Source organism: Heterodontus francisci, chromosome 27 (assembly GCF_036365525.1).
Source record: "Heterodontus francisci isolate sHetFra1 chromosome 27, sHetFra1.hap1, whole genome shotgun sequence".
Taxonomy (NCBI): Eukaryota; Metazoa; Chordata; class Chondrichthyes; order Heterodontiformes; family Heterodontidae; genus Heterodontus; species Heterodontus francisci.
Genome location: NC_090397.1, coordinates 12735694 through 12752967, shown reverse-complemented (window position 1 = coordinate 12752967; position 17274 = coordinate 12735694). Strand labels below are relative to the sequence as shown.

The 17274-nt window shown below is 43.0% G+C and overlaps 1 protein-coding gene across 2 annotated transcripts in view; it reads right to left on the bottom strand.

Annotated features, from left to right (window-relative positions):
- The window catches only part of itpr2 (inositol 1,4,5-trisphosphate receptor, type 2), a 308108-nt gene that overhangs the window by 47792 nt on the left and 243042 nt on the right, over nt 1-17274 (bottom strand). For both annotated transcript variants that reach the window (XM_068058832.1, XM_068058834.1), the window contains exons 47-49: nt 12224-12416; nt 8154-8279; nt 4405-4580 (exon numbers count right to left, since the gene is read on the bottom strand). In XM_068058832.1, the coding sequence (XP_067914933.1) occupies nt 4405-4580; nt 8154-8279; nt 12224-12416 (495 nt within the window). The remainder of the gene's footprint in view (nt 1-4404; nt 4581-8153; nt 8280-12223; nt 12417-17274) is intronic.

The window sequence follows — 17274 nt, the reverse complement described above, 5'->3', positions numbered from 1 at the left end:
ATCATAAAATGGGTACAATTACTACATCTATATATTTGGGCAGTGGCTGAACCTGAGACACTACACGTGTAGTGTCTCCCACCCACCCTCCTCCTCTAACCAAAAAAAAAGGACTATGGTGTGTTGATAAGGTAAGCTTTTTATTTTATTTCTTCTGTATCGTGTGATTGGTAAAAATTTACTTTCTTCTTTTACTTTTTTGACTTATCTATTAATTGGTTATTTGAAAAAGACCACAGCAGAGAAGAATCAAACTATTTAGCTCATAAATTTATATAAATTAATAAAGTAATTAACTAAGTAGAGCTGGCTGGGCAGGTGATGTGCTGTAGCTGTATGATGTGGGAGCTGGCTGATCCCATTGTGAACGGCAGGGACCACATCTGCGGGAAGTGCACCCAACTCCAGCTCCTCGAGAACCGCGTTAGAGAACTGGAGCTGGAGCTGGATGAACTTCGGATCATTCGGGAGGCGGAGGGGGTTATTGAGAGGAGTTATGGGGAGGTAGTCACACCTCAGGTAAAAGAAGTAGGTAGATGGGTTACCGTCAGGGGAAGGAGAGGGAACCAGCAGGCAGTGCAGGGATCCCCTGTGGCCGTTTCCCTCAACAACAGGTATACCGTTTTGGATACTGTTGGGGGGGACGACTTACCAGGGGTAAGCAATGGGGTACAGGTCTCTGGCACAGAGTCTGTCCCTGTTGCTCAGAAGGGAAGGGGGAAGAGGAGCAGAGCATTAGTCATTGGGGACTCCATAGTTAGGGGAACAGATAGGAAGTTCTGTGGGAACGAGAGAGACTCACGGTTGGTGTGTTGCCTCCCAGGTGCCAGGGTTCGTGATGTCTCGGATCGTGTTTTTGGGATCCTTAAGGGGGAGGGGGAGCAGCCCCAAGTCGTGGTCCACATAGGCACCAACGACATAGGTAGGAAGAGAGATGGGGATTTAAGGCAGAAATTCAGGGAGCTAGGGTGGAAGCTTAGAGCGAGAACAAACAGAGTTGTTATCTCTGGGTTGTTGCCCGTGCCACGTGCTAGCGAAGCGAGGAATAGGGAGAGAGAGAAGTTGAACACGTGGCTGCAGGGATGGTGTAGGAGGGAGGGTTTTGGTTTCCTAGATAATTGGGGCTCTTTCTGGGGTAGGTGGGACCTCTACAAACAGGATGGTCTTCACCTGAACCAGAGGGGTACCAATATCCTGGGGGGGGAGATTTGCTAGTGCTCTTCGGGGGGGGGTTTAAACTAATTCAGCAGGGGGATGGGAACCTAAATTGTAGTTCCAGTGTACAGGATGTTGAGTGTAGTGAGGTCAGGGATAAGGTTACAAGGACGCAAGAGGGCACTGGCAAGCAAGAACTTGGTTTAAAGTGTGTCTACTTCAACGCCAGGAGCATCCGGAATAAGGTGGGTGAGCTTGCAACATGGGTTGGTACCTGGGATCTCGATGTTGTGGCCATTTCGGAGACATGGGTAGAGCAGGGACAGGAATGGATGTTGCAGGTTCCGGGATTTAGATGTTTCAGTAAGAACAGAGAAGATGGTAAAAGAGGGTGGGGGTGTGGCATTGTTAATCAAGGAGAGTATTACGGCGGCAGAAAGGATGTTTGAGGACTCGTCTACTGAGGTAGTATGGGCCGAGGTTAGAAACAGGAGAGGAGAGGTCACCCTGTTGGGAGTTTTCTATAGACCTCCGAATAGTTCCAGAGATGTAGAGGAAAGGATAGCGAAGATGATTCTCGACAGGAGCGAGAGTAACAGGGTAGTTGTTATGGGGGACTGTAACTTTCCAAATATTGACTGGAAATACTATAGTTCGAGTACTTTAGATGGGTCAGTTTTTGTCCAGTGTGTGCAGGAGGGTTTTCTGACACAGTATGTAGACAGGCCAACCAGGGGCGATGCCACATTGGATTTGGTACTGGGTAATGAACCCGGCCAGGTGTTAGATTTAGATGTAGGTGAGCACTTTGGTGATAGTGATCACAATTCGGTTAGGTTTACCTTAGCGAAGGGCAGGGACAGGTATATACCGCAGGGCAAGAATTATAGCTGGGGGAAAGGAAATTATGATGCGATTAGGCAAGATTTAGGATGCGTAGGATGGGGAAGGAAACTGCAGGGGATGGGCACAATCGAAATGTGGAGCTTATTCAGGGAGCAGCTACTGCGTGTCCTTGATAAGTATGTACCTGTCAGGCAGGGAGGAAGTTGTCGAGTGAGGGAGCCATGGTTTACTAAAGAAGTTGAAGCGCTTGTCAAGAGGAAGAAGAAAGCTTATGTTAGGATGAGACGTGAAGGCTCAGTTAGGGCGCTTGAGAGTTACAAGCTAGCCAGGAAGGATCTAAAGGGAGAGCTAAGAAGAGCGAGGAGAGGACACGAGAAGTCATTGGCGGATAGGATCAAGGAAAACCCTAAGGCTTTCTATAGGTATATCAGGAATAAAAGAATGACTAGAGTTTGATTAAGGCCAATCAAGGATAGTAGTGGGAAGTTGTGTGTGGAATCAGAGGAGATAGGGGAAGCGTTAAATGAATATTTTTCGTCAGTATTTACAGTAGAGAAAGAAAATGTTGTCGAGGAGAATACTGAGATACAGACTAGATGGGATTGAGGTTCACAAGGAGGAGGTGTTAGCAATTTTGGAAAGTGTGAAAATAGATAAGTCCCCTGGGCCAGATGGGATTAATCCTAGGATTCTCTGGGAAGCCAGGGAGGAGATTGCAGAGCCTTTGACCTTGATCTTTATGTCGTCATTGTCAACAGGAATAGTGCCGGAAGACTGGAGGATAGCAAATGTTGTCTCCTTGTTCAAGAAGGGGAGTAGAGACAGCCCTGGTAATTATAGACCTGTGAGCCTTACTTCGGTTGTGGGTAAAATGTTGGAAAAGGTAATAAGAGATAGGATTTATAATCATCTTGAAAAGAATAAGTTCATTAGAGATAGTCAGCACGGTTTTGTGAAGGGTAGGTCATGCCTCACAAACCTTATTGAGTTTTTTGAGAAGGTGACCAAACAGGTGGATGAGGGTAAAGCAGTGGATGTGGTGTATATGGATTTCAGTAAGGCGTTTGATAAGGTTCCCCACGGTAGGCTATTGCAGAAAATACGGAAGTATGGGATTGAAGGTGATTTAGTGCTTTGGATCAGAAATTGGCTAGCTGAAAGAAGACAGAGGGTGGTGGTTGATGGCAAATGTTCATCCTGGAGTTTAGTTACTAGTGGTGTACCGGAAGGATCTGTTTTGGGGCCACTGCTGTTTGTCATTTTTATAAATGACCTGGATGAGGGTGTAGAAGGGTGGGTTAGTAAATTTGCGGATGACACGAAGGTCGGTGGAGTTGTGGATAGTGCCGAAGGATGTTGTAGGTTACAGAGGGTCATAGATAGGCTGCAGAGGTGGGCTGAGAGATGGCAAATGGAGTTTAATGCGGAAAAGTGTGAGGTGATTCACTTTGGAAGGAGTAACAGGAATGCAGAGTACTGGGCTAATGGGATGATTCTTGGTAGTGTAGATGAGCAGAGAGATCTTGGTGTCCAGGTACATAAATCCCTGAAAGTTGCCACCCAGGTTAATAGGGCTGTTAAGAAGGCATATGGTGTGTTAGCTTTTATTAGTATGGGGATCGAGTTTCGGAGCCACGAGGTCATGCTGCAGCTGTACAAAACTCTGGTGCGGCCGCACCTGGAGTATTGCGTGCAGTTCTGGTCACCGCATTATAGGAAGGATGTGGAAGCTTTAGAAAGGGTGCAGAGGAGATTTACTCGGATGTTGCCTGGTATGGAGGGAAGGTCTTACGAGGAAAGGCTGAGGGACTTGAGGTAGTTTTCGTTAGAGAGAAGGAGGAGGAGAGGTGATTTAATAGAGACATATAAGATAATCAGAGGGTTAGATGGGGTGGATAGTGAGAGTCTTTTTCCTCGGATGGTGATGGCAAACACGAGGGGACATAGCTTTAAGTTGAGGGGTGATAGATATAGGACAGATGTCAGAGGTAGTTTCTTTACTCAGAGAGTAGTAGGGGCGTGGAACGCCCTGCCTGCAGCAGTAGTAGACTCGCCAACTTTTAGGGCATTTAAGTGGTCATTGGATAGACATATGGATGAAAATGGAATACTGTAGGTCAGATGGTTTCACAGGTTGGCGCAACATCGAGGGCCGAAGGGCCTGTACTGCGCTGTCATGTTCTATCTATCTTAACAGTGACTATACTTCAGAAATATTTCATTGGCTATAAAGCACTTTGAGACGTCTGGTGGTCGTGAAAGGCACTATATAAATGCAAATCTTTCTTTTCTTTTAGCTTTCATACTAATAAAACTACGCTCAGGCAAAAAGTTTCATTAATCTCTGGCTCCCCCAAGATTTACAAATAATGCCAATTTTCTAATAATAACGTTGTTACTTACATTGAGAGCACCCAAGAGTATGAGAGTAGGCCCCAGCCCGATCGTGTATATGGACCGGAACATTACAGATACAATAAATAATCTTATTCCATGAGGCTTTGGTATGAGAATTAGCAAAGCAGTGCAAACAATAACCACTATCCAGAGCAGCAGCGAAAACAGGGGAGAGAGTGTACCTGCAAAGAGGAAGAGAACAAAACTGTCAGTGAATATATGATAATAGAGCTAGCACACTTGGGACGGAGAAGGATATCATACCCACACTGGCCTTAGTAGATAGTCCTGTTGGCTACAGCTGTGAAAGCAGTAGATTGCATATATCACAGGTATAAGCCATCTGTTCTATTCATAACTCAAGTGAAACTCCAACGATATATTTTTGATCATCACCTTCTCCATGTCACTGAACAGCAGCAACTGGAGAAATCTCCAATAATGGGCCAGATGTTGTTGTCAAGATAACATTGAGGCTAATGGTGCAAATGGTACAGATGAGGGGCAGATAGACAGTTAAACTCAAACATCCAAACGTTGCTGTCAGAATGGTGCCACTCGGCCGCTAACTTTGTGTAAACAGCATTGCAATGTGTCCTCACCACTGAAATGCATTGAAGAGTGTGACGTTGTTGTATTTGCATGGTGGATACAAATTAAACTTACCCCAGTAATTTAAATCTTGTTCATTTCAGTCTAAGTATCCTTTTAACAATGTGGAAAGTGGTAATTACTGCCAGTCAATCTCTCTGGTACTGAAAATTAATTAGTACTAGTATGGAGTCTCATTCCTTCAGCATGTTGAAGATTTTAAAACTGTAAAATTTGAAATTAGAACATTTTCCTTTTTGCTTTTCCTTTCTTTGCTCTCTCTTAATCCAATCTTTCTTTCCCTCTCTATTTCTATCTTTGTACCTGATTTGACATTGAATTCACCCACTCTAGTTTACACTTACTTCTCAGATCTTGTGCAGTTAATTTCACCATGATTGGTTAAGGAGATACACAGTTGCTTGCCCTGTTCCCCTCAGGGCCCCGTTATCAATTTGCACTTACAGCAGTTTGTCTCACAAAAAATTAAAATGCCTGAACGTGCAAGGGGAGATTGAACTAAATATCCTGCTATAGTAAATTTTTGCCCAATAGATGTCAATTCTATTTTGATCTTCAATGCTTACCTGTGGTGTGTATCTTAGAAAGAAAATAAAGACGTGCATTTATGCAGCGTCTTTCACAACCTTAGGACATCTCAGAGTGCTTTATAGCCAATGAATGCACAGCAAGGTCCCACAAACAGCAATGAGATAATGACCAGATCATCTGTTTTAGTGATATTGGTTGAAGGTTAAATAATGTCCAATGAAAACTCCTTTGCACTTCTTCAAACAGTGCCACGGGATCTTTTACATCCAACCGACAGGGCCTTGGGCTTAACCCATTATCTGAAAGGCAGCACCTCCAACAGTGCAGCACTCCCTCAGTATTGCACTAGAGTGTCAGCTTGAACATTGTGCTCAAGCCTCTGGAGTGAGACTTGAACCCACAACTGTCTGGCTCACAGCTTAGAATGATACCACTGAACCAAAGCTAACAGCAACTAGAAGCCAACACTGCACAAAGGCGCTCGATGCTGATACTAATTATACCATATAATTTTCATTTTTGATTTCTAGAAATTTATTGAGGGGAATGGTCAGGAAATTGTATGTCACACACCTTCATTTTTGTCACATTTAAAGACTAATAGTTTTTGAATTGGATGGAAGAAACGACTTAATACTGCCAATCATCTTCACAATCCGGTTCAGGGCCCTCGATGTATCTATTATCAGCATTTCCAATTGACTGGTCCTTTGTAGTTTAGTTTTACTGAGATGATGGATTTTTGTTAGGAAATGGTATCCAGGATATGGCGGGTAACTGGAGTCAAGGTACAGATCAGCGATGAATGGGGTAGTAGGTTCTAGGGGCCTAAATGGTCTTCTCTTGTTTGTTATGCAACTACCAGAATGGTAGAGAGAAAACATTTTGGACATTGGTCCCATTCTATCAAACAATTCCTCTGTTCCTTTATTACATGTTAGCCATTGGTGTTACTCAGTTTTGGAAGGCAGCCTCTTGCTGCTGATACACACAATGGTCTCAGCACAAGTTAGATTCCTTCCAAAATGCTAACTCTTTAAAACATTTCTTTCTTTAAAATAAACCCGTTGGTTTCAATTTCTAAGGAGCAACAACTACGAACTGCTTTATTTGCTCTTAGTCAATCACTAAATATGCACCGGTAACCAGTAAGTATTGCTTAATATCTGCATTAGAGCAAGCATACTTGGAGTTCTGCTCTCCATCATTCAATAGTTGTGTCTGCAGGTAATGTTTGCACAGAATCCTGCTCTCCTCGCTCTGTTCCTGCACTGGCTGGTGCAGTATTACTGCAGCATTAGTTCATTACACTCGTAAATGACCAGAAGTGACACATGATTACACATATTGACACATTATGAGACAGTCAGCCATACTTTTTCATCATTTAGGTTGTGTTCATCCAGTGTAGGATGTAGCCCCCTCCTCATGCCTTTTCCATTTATCTCTAACCCTTGCAGTTCTCACCCATGTGATTCCTAGGTATGATATTATGTCATCTCCCCATCTTCGTCTTTCTGAGACAGTATTCTGGGCGAAATTGTAAAACTTCCTGTTATTATCTGTTAGTAGTGAATTAACAAGATACAAGAATCTGGTGTTGGCCTTGGCTCACAGGTAGTGCTCTCACCTTTGAATCAGACGGTTGTAGGTTCAGGCCCCCTCCAGAGACTTGAGTGCATAGTCCAGGTTATAATGCAGTGCAGTACTGAAGGAGTGCTGCACCATTGGAGGTGTTGCTTTGTCATACCTTGAACCGGCAGGCTGTCGTGTGCCTAATCGGTAAACAGCCTCCATGACTGAACATTGAGTTCAATAATTTCAGAGCATGACAGCCACCCATTTTACTTTCATTTTTAGTCATTTTTTCTTCCTTTTTTTTTTTACATTCTTTTTTACATTTTTTACAATTTTTTTTTTTTGCATTTATTTCATTTCATCTTAGTCTGTTCAGTTTGCTTACCCACTGTTTTTTTCAGGTTTGCACTTGCTGCTGTTCAATATTCAGTATATTAACACCTAATCTGTACTAATGCTTTGTCTTTCAACACACCATTAACATATTGTTTGCCTTTGCTCCGTGACCTTTTGGTCAGCTATGTGGCCTGGTCCAATCTAGACCTCCTTTGTTATCTCTTGCCCCAACCCCACCTCACTTGCTTATAACCTGTGACTTTTCTAATATTTGTCAGTTCCGATGAAGGGTCACTGACCCGAAACGTTAACTCTGCTTCTCTTTTCACAGATGCTGCCAGACCTGCTGAGTGGTTCCAGCATTTCTTGTTTTTATCACAGATTATCTGATCATTATCACATTTCTGTTAGTGGGAGCTTGCTGTGTGCAAATTGGCTGTCGCATTTCCTGATCTTACAACAGTGGCTATATTCCATTGGCTATAAAGCATTTTGGGACATCCTGAGGTCATGAAAGGTGCTCTATAAATCTAAGTTCTTCCTATGCATGTTGTTACTTTTAAGTTTGTCCGCTTCAAATATAATAATGAATCCAGCAAACACGCACGACATTGAGCCTTTCTAGATGATATGAAATTGTGGGCAAGTAGCGAACGTTTACTAAGGCAATTAATTTTTGAATGTTCTTTCTAACTTACCCTCATCACCATCATCTCCAAATGGATAGAAAAGTGCGACAGCTAGATTGATAAATACTGCAAAATTGAATGAAATGGTCCCCCATAGTGATATGTTTTTTGCGAACCAAAACAAGCCTGGGTTATCTGAAGAAAGAAAGAACAAGATAAGTAAAAGTAGCATGGTGTTGTCCAGTAGAAATCATTCAGTAGACAGAGGTGAGACTACAGTGACATCATTATACCCACAGGGACTAGTTTCACATAGAATTTACAGCACAAGAGATAGACAATTCAGCAAACTGATTCTCGCCGGCATTTATGATCCACATGAGCCTCCTCCCCTCCTACTTCATCTAACCCGACCAGCATGCCTTTTCATTCCTTTCTGCCTCATGTACTTATTAGCTTCCCCTTAAATGCTTCCATGTTATTTACTATAATTCCATGTGTTAGCAACACCCACGCTCAAACCATTCTCTGCATAGAGAAGTATCTTGTGAATTCTTTACCTGATTTATTGGTGACTATCAAAAACCATGAAGTCGTCGATCTAAAAGGTTAACTCTGTTCCTCTCTCCTTAAATGCTGCCTGACCTGACTACTTCCAGTATTTTCCATATTTATGTTATATTTATAACCCCTAGTTTTGGACCCCCCACAAGTGGAAACATCTTCTCCACATCTACCCTACCAACCTCCTTCATCATTTTAAGTACATCCACTGTGTGCCGATGGTGGAGTGAGTGAATGTTTAAGGTGCTGGGTGAGGTACCGATGAAGTGGGCTGCTTTGTCCTGGATGGTGTTGCGCTTCTTAAGTGTTGTTGGAGCTGCACTCAAAGAATAAAAAAGAACAAAGAACAGTACAGCACAGGAACAGGCCATTCGGCCCTCCAAGCCTGCGCCGATCTTGATGCCTGCCTAAACTAAAACCTTCTGCACTTCCGGGGCCCATATCCCTCTATTCCCTTCCTATTCATATATTTGTCAAGACTTCTCTTAAACGTCGCTATGGTACCTGCTGCCACCACCTCCCCTGGCAGCAAGTTCCAGGCACTCCACCCTCTGTGTAAAAAAACTTGCCTCGCACATCCCTCTAAACTTTGCCCCTCGCACCTTAAACCTATGTCCCCTAGTAACTGACTCTTCCACCCTGGGAAAAAGCTTCTGACTATCCACTCTGTTCATGCCGCTCATAACTTCGTAAACCTCTATCATGTCGCCCCTCCACCTCCGTCATTCCAGTGAAAACAATCCGAGTTTTTCCAACCTCTCCTCATAGCTAATACCCTCCAGACCAGGCAACATCCTGGTAAGTGGAGAGTATTCCATCACATTTCTCACTTGTGCCTTGCAGATGATGGACAGGCTTTGGCAAGTCAGGAGGCGAGTTACTCGTTGCACAATTCCCAACCTCTGACCTGCTCTTTTGGCCACAGTATTTATATGGCTGGTCCAGTTAAGTTTCTGGTCAATGGTAACCCCCAGGATGTTGATGGTGGGGGAATCAGCGATGGTAATGTCGTTGAATGTCAAGTGAAGATGGTTAGATTCTCTCTCATTGGAGATGGTCATTGCCTGGCACTTGTGTGGTGTGAATGTTACTTGCCACTTATCAGCCCAAGCCTGAATGTTGTCCAGGTCTTGCTGCAATGCAATTGCATGGACTGCTTCAATATCTGATGCGCTGCAAATGGAACTGAACACAGTGCAATCATCAGCGAACACCCCCACTTCTGACCTTATGATTGAAGGAAGGTCATTGATGAAGCAGCTGAAGATGGTTGGGCCTAGCACACTATCTTAAGGAACTCCTGCAGCAAAGGCCTGGGGCTGAGATAATTGGTCTCCAACAATGACAACCATCTTCCTATGTGTTAGGCATGAGTATAGGCAGTAGCGAGCTCTCCCCCTGATTCCCATTGACATCAATTTTGCTGGGACTCCTTGATGCCACACTCGGTCAAATGCTACCTTGATGTCAAGGGCAATTGCTCTCACCTCACTGCTGACATTCAGCTATTCTGTCCAAGTTTGGACCAAGGCTGTAATAAGATCTGGAGCTGAGTGACCCTGGCGGAACCAAACTGAGTATCAGTTAGCATGTTATTGGTAAGTGCCACTTGATAGCACTGTTTACGACACTTTCCATCACTTTGCTGATGACTGAGAGTAGACTGATGGGGTGATAACTGACTGGATTGAATTTGTCCTGCTTTTATGGACAGGATAAACCTGGACAATTTTCCATATTGTCGGGTAGATGCCAGTGTTGTAGCTGTACTGGAACAGCTTGGCGAGGGGCATGGTTCTGGAGCACAAGTCTTTGTATTACTGCTGGGATGCTGTTGGGGCCCTAAGGCCATTTAATTAGTAATAGTTTGTACATCCACACACTAGACATAATTTGTGTTTTTCCCCCTGAAGTACTCAGTGTCTGCAAAACAGGGCACTGCTGGGAATAACAGAGAGAAACGGAAATGAGGTACAGTGTGAAAGTACTGGCTTGATGGCAGAAGTTCAAAACAAAAAGAATTTGAGCACAGGACTTCACAGGGATCATGTAGCCAAGGAGATCAACAGTTCCGCGATCTATGAGATGAAGGGTGACTAACCTGAAACGTTAACTCTGCTTCTCTCTCCACAGATGCTGCCAGACCTGCTGAGTATTTCCAGCATTTCTTGTTTTTATTTCAGATTTCCAGCATCTGCAGTATTTTGCTTTTCTCTATAAGAAGTCTATTTTCATATAAAATACACACACTGAGTGAAACCAAAGATTTGTCAAAGGCAGGTGTGATTCAGCCTCATTGGTGGTTTAGCAATAATGCTAAAAAAAATGAAGAGCTGCTGTGAATAAGCATCGACTTAAACCCAATTATTAATTGGTAATTTATTAAACCCAATTATCATCAATGGTCACAAAGTGTGGGAAGATCTTTATTGTCTCTGTTAGTCATCCAATGGAAGAGGATGTGCCAGTTTGGGGTCAGATGCTGCCGATCTGTCTCGGGGCCTTCGCATACTATGAACTATGTCTTATGATGGATCGCTGTGTCTGAATGGTGAGGCCTGAACAGCACCTGACTTTTGGCCTCATTACCATCGTGGCAGCAAGTTAAGAAAAGTAACAGGCAGCTTGCTGGCAAAGTGGATTGGGAGATCAGATCGCTGATCAACACCAGCAGCAGTCCTCAGGTTAGTGATTAAAGGGACCGGGTTGGAAAATGGGGGATGACTCGGCCGGAAGGGGTGGGGAGCAATCAGGTCAGAAAGTGGAGTGGTTGGGTTTTTCATAGTCATACCAGCACTGAAGGAGGCCATTAAGCCTATCGAGTCCATGCCTGCTCTCTATAGAGCAATCCAGTCAGTCCCATTGCTCCACTCTATCCCCGTAGCCCTGCAGGTTTATTTCCCTCAAGTGCCCATCCAATTTCCTTTTGAAAGGGGATCGTGACCCTTTATCCACAATGTGCAGGGTTTTCTCTCTTCAGCTCTCGCGTCAGTGACCCTTTATGCACAATGTACTGGGGCTCCTGCCTCCAGGCCTGGTGCCAGTGATACTTTCCTCACCAAGTCCTCCTGAACATACCCAGCACTGGCTGCCTCAGGGCAAATCAATGTTGCAGAGCAAGGCCTTAAACAAGTGCTTATCCCCCTATTTGTATATGCAAAAGCACTAATTCCTGCTTCATGCTTGGGCACTGCACGCCAATCATTTTGGTCTTTATCAATATGGTGGGTGGCACTGCCTGACGCCCTTTTAAAAGCTTAGAAGGCTGAAAAATGTGTGCAGTGAACTGAATTTCTAGTCCTATATCTGTCATTGATGCACTGAAGACCTGAGAATTTAGGGAAACACAAGAATTGGCTGAAAGAATTAACAGGCTTATAGGCAAAAGGAGAATAGTTCAGAAGTAATTTCTCTCTTGCATAGTCCAGGAAATAAGTTCTGCTTAAACTGGTTGAAGTTTTATATGTCAGAAGGGCCAATTAATGATTCCTAACAAAAAAATACTAAAGGCATTCCCAAGCTTTAAGTGTGATCACGAGCCCAACCACCATGCAGATCCGAGCCAGCATATTTACTTTTGATCTTCTTCTGCCAAATCATTTCATTGTAGAGGTCTTCAGTTTGCTGGAAGAAATCATTCACTTTGCTGCCCTGTTCATCCCTCTCTGTGGTGTTGAACACCTTCCATTTTGACTCGTGCGTGAGATATTCACAAATACTGGGCACGGGGAAGACTATTTTCTCCATAGTTCGGTCATGCCGTACAATCTGAGGATGAAAGGCAGAACCAGGTTAAGACTATTGCTCAAATTCTTCAGCAGAATAAAAGCTCCCCAAGTAGTCACCTAATTCAATAACTTGAGGAGGAAGAGCACAGATGTTGGAACAAGTTATGAGACAAAAGCTGAGAAAGCACACCTTGGTCTGCTGGGTAACCTCTGACTTGTTTGATAACAGTAAAGTTTAGGAGCTTTATAATTAGCTGAATTTGAGGTTAGATTATAACCCAGAGATCCTGTCATGTAATGTTGTTTTATGTAGTAAATGCCAGGGTACGGTAATGGTTATGTTGCTGGACTAGTAATCTATTACAGTTTGGGAATTCAAATGCAGTTCAAAAAAGAATTTGGAAATAAAAAGCTGGTACCAGTAAGTGACTCTGAAGTTGTTGGATTGTCATAAAAAATCCAACTGGTTCACTATTGCCCTTTAGGGAAGGAAACCTGCCATACTAACCCAGTCTGATCCTTTTGTGACTTGGGTACCACATCAGCATGGTTGACACTTAACTGACCTCTAAATTGGCCGAGCAAATCACACAGTTTAGGGAAACTAGGGATGGGCAACAAATGCCAGCCTTGCCAGCAACACCCACATCCCAAGAATGCATTTTAAAAGAATGAAAAGGGCATTATTCCCTTTAAAATTTGAAAAGTGCGGTTACGCCTGTTCCTTATGGTTCATTGTTATCCTATCCCTCGATATGTTTGTTGTAGAAAGTGCTGGCATTGAAAGAGCTACTTTGGATCTAGTCAAATGCCAATCCTACCATTCCTGGCAGGTTTTCTTTCAACATTACATTACCAAGCGATGAAGCACCTTGTACACACTGATACAGTTAGGATGACAGATAACTGACTGACGAGAGAGTTTATAATTGGTCACCCATTGTGAAAAATGCTTTGTTTTAACTGTTGATTTCTTTATTGAGCATAAATGGGAGTGAATATTCATTCTGATATATGTGAATTAAACTGCTTCGCAGAACACAAATGCTTGACTCTCATTGGACTAAAACTATTGGGAGCAAATTGATTGTTTCTGTTTATTTCAAATCCAAGAAAGAATGGCACAGAGACTTGTACAACACCTGAAGTGTGAACATCTGAAGGGCAATGGATAGGAGGTTTATACGTATGTAAAATATTTAAAAACATTATAGATTGAGTGTTAAAATGGAGGCTTAAAAAAAGATGTTCAGTCTGGAAGCAAGTTACCAAGAGAGGAAGATGTTGCAAACACCTTCAATTAGTGAACCACTACAAAAGGTGAGTCACTATTTCCGGCTGTGCATTTGTACTAATCCACATATGGTTTCACCACCCACATCACTAATGCATGGCAGCAAAGGCCACACTGCTTCAAGCTGAAGGCAATCATAACTAATGATCTGTCAAACTACAGCGAGTGACAGGTACTGTCAGACATTAGTGCAAGCCTTTATGTTAGGCTTTTTTTGGAGTCTAGAATGGCAATCAACGGCAAGAACTGTCAGGAATAGAGAATAACAATTTCCTAACGTAGCATTTTTTAATCATACCAAACTTCCTAAGGCACTTCAGGGATCGGCATAAGGAAATCAGATCCTGTGCCAAGAAGGGAGGGATTAAAAGGGGTGACAGAAAGCTTGGCCAAAGAGGTAGGCTCTGAGCAGGGTCATATAAGGATGAAGGAGAGATAGAAAGTCATTAAGGGAAGGAATTCCAGAGAGTAGGATCCCAGCAGCTCAATGCTCAGTGGTAGACAGGAAAAGGGGATGTACCAACGACTAGAGGCATGATACCACATGTCAGCCATGGCTCAGTCAGTAGCACTCTCACCCCTGAGTCTTAAGGTTATGGATTCAAATTATAAGTACATAATTTAGGCCGACACTTCAGTATAACACTGAGCGAGCGCTGCACTGTCAGAGGTTCTGCCTTTTGAATGAGATGTTAAATGAAGACCCTCTCAGGATTATCGTTAACTGTAAAGAGGAGCAGGGGAGTTCTCAGAGTGCCCTGGCCAGTACTTATTTCTCAATTCACACCACTAAAACAGATTATCTGACCATTATCTCATTGCTGTTTATGGGAGCTTGCTGTGTGTAAATTGGCTGCTGTGTTTCCTACATTACAACAGTGACTACACTGCAAAAAGCATTTCATTGGCTGTGGAGTGCTTTGAGATCATATAAGGTGCTACAGAAATGCAAGTTCTCCCTAGGTGGCAATTTTTAAGTGCTCTGCCCATTCAAAATTGGCACAGATTATGGCCAAAGCCTTATGACCCTTTAATCTTCTCTCACATCCTCCAATGTGACAGAAGGAGTTGGCGTAAAAGCCAAAAATTATGTGGTAGAGAGCTTGACAGCTTAAAGTAGCAGTCAATTATCACAGCTGTTTCTTTGTCCTGTCAGCATCATAGGAAAAGGCTTTTTTTTCCAAAATATCCATGCAGTGGGAGCAGAATGCTCTTTCAGAACTATGGAGAGGTGAGGTAGGTTAAAAGAGCTGTGCAATTCAGAGTTAAAGGGAATTGCGATTCAGTTTAAATAGCAATTTAGTATAAGTGGCAGCCCAATTTTCAAGTGGAGCAGATCAGAAACTGGAATATCACATTCAGTGACTCACCCAGCTAATCCAAATACTAAATGCAGTCATTTGACACAGCAGAAGTTTTAAGTTGACCATGACCAGAAGCTCAACAAGAAAATACACCAGTCTGTGAAAGCCTCGTAAGTGCTAAATTGAAACAGTTTGCAGGGAGTTTTGAGACAAGACGACATTTTTTTTTGTTAAACAGGACTCTCAGGGCTCTCCAAACCCATGGACCTCACAAACAGCCATGATATACACTTGATGTGGGCAGGGTTAATACTCTTTGCTTGTAGGTTCGAAGTTATTTTACCAGTAAACTATTCCTTCAACTTAGCTCTAGGGAGAGGACTGTTTCTGTTTGTAATTAACATCATTTCAGAGCAGGAAAATTCCAGGATGGCGTGAACAGAAGGAGGGGGAAAAAAATTCCAGATTCTCAAGGAATCATAGAATCTTACGGCACAGGAGGCCATTCATCCCTTCATTCCTGTGTTTGCTCTTTGAAAACTATCCAATTAGTCCTATTGCAATTTCATCTCCTTCAACTATTTATCCAATTCCCTTTGGAAAGTTATTATTGAATCTACTTCCACTACACTTTCAGGCCGTGCATTCTGGGTTATATCAACTTGCTCCATAAAAAGAAATCTCCTCATCTCCCCTCTGGCTCTTTGTCAATTACCTTAAATCTGTGTCCTCTTGTCACTGACCTTTCTGTCAGTAGAAACAGTTTCTCCCGTTCATGATTGTGAATGCATTAGTTAAATGTCCCCATAACATTCTCTGCTCTAAGGAGAACAACCCCAGCCTCCCTGGTCTCTCCACATAACCAAAATCTCTCATCCTTGATACCATTCTAGAAAATCTCTTCTCTACCTTCTCCAAGGCCTTGATGTCTTTCCTAAAATGTCAGGTCCAGAACTGGACACCATAGTCCAGCTGAGCCGAACTAATGTTTGGTAAACGTTTAGCATAAACCCCTGGTCTTTCAGTTCCTTTAAAATTGTACCAATTTGTGTATATTACCTCTTCTCATTCTTCCTACCAAAAGTATCACTTCACTTGTCTCTGTGGTAATTTTTATCTGTCACCTATCTGCCCATTTCACCAGTTTATGTCCTCCTCAAGTCTGTTTCTATCTTCCTCACCGTTTACTACATTTCCGAGTTTTGTGTCATCTGCTCTGTATACCCAAGTCCAGGTCATTCATAAGTTCCAAGGGTGTCTGAACTGGAGTTTTACCCCAATTTCCAGTGCCATTGGCAATCCTCCACCCGAACTCTGCCCTGAAGAAGATCAGGATTTTGGGGATTTATGGTTTAAGACTTACCCTGTGTTAATCTGTTAATTTTTTTAGATTTTTTTAGATTTAGAGATACAGCACTGAAACAGGCCCTTCGGCCCACCAAGTCTGTGCCAACCATTAACCACCCATTTATACTAATCCTACACTAATCCCATATTCCTATCACATCCTCACCTGTCCCTATATTCCCCTACCACCTACCTATACTAGGGGCAATTTATAATGGCCAATTTACCTATCAACCTGCAAGTCTTTTTGGCTGTGGGAGGAAACCGGAGCACCCGGCGGAAACCCACGCAGACACAGGGAGAACTTGCAAACTCCACACAGGCAGTACCCAGAATTGAACCCGTGTCGCTGGAGCTGTGAGGCTGCGGTGCTAACCATTGCGCCGCCCCTGCGCCGCCCCAATTGTGTGTCAATTGTTTAATTATATGCTGTGGAGGGTGTTAATTGGGATCTTACTTGAGCACTTATAAACAGACACTTACTGAGACTGCTGGAGGGTTTGAGTGAGGAGCTACATGTTTGTAATCCTTTTACTCTGTACAATAAATGTGAAACTGAGTAAAGATCGGCTCCAGCATCATCCTTCCACAACAAGCTTTCTGGAGTTTAACATGGTAGTTGCCATGGATTTAAAGGAATGGGACAAAGACAAGAATATTTTTGTTCTGAATTTTATAGACCTAGCAACTAGATTTAGTCTTTCAATAATAATGAATAGCAAGGGCAAAAGGGTGATTATCGACAAAATTATGGAGAAATGGATAGGGATCAGTCTTGGGGCACCAGCTAAGTTTCTGCCTGATAATGGAGGGGAATTTACCAATGACATGTTCAGAGATATGTGTAAAAACATGAACATTATGGTTATGAATACTGTAGCTGAAAGTCCTTTCAGCAATGGGCTCTGTGACAGGAATCACACAGTGATTGATGAAATGCTGCATAAAATCTT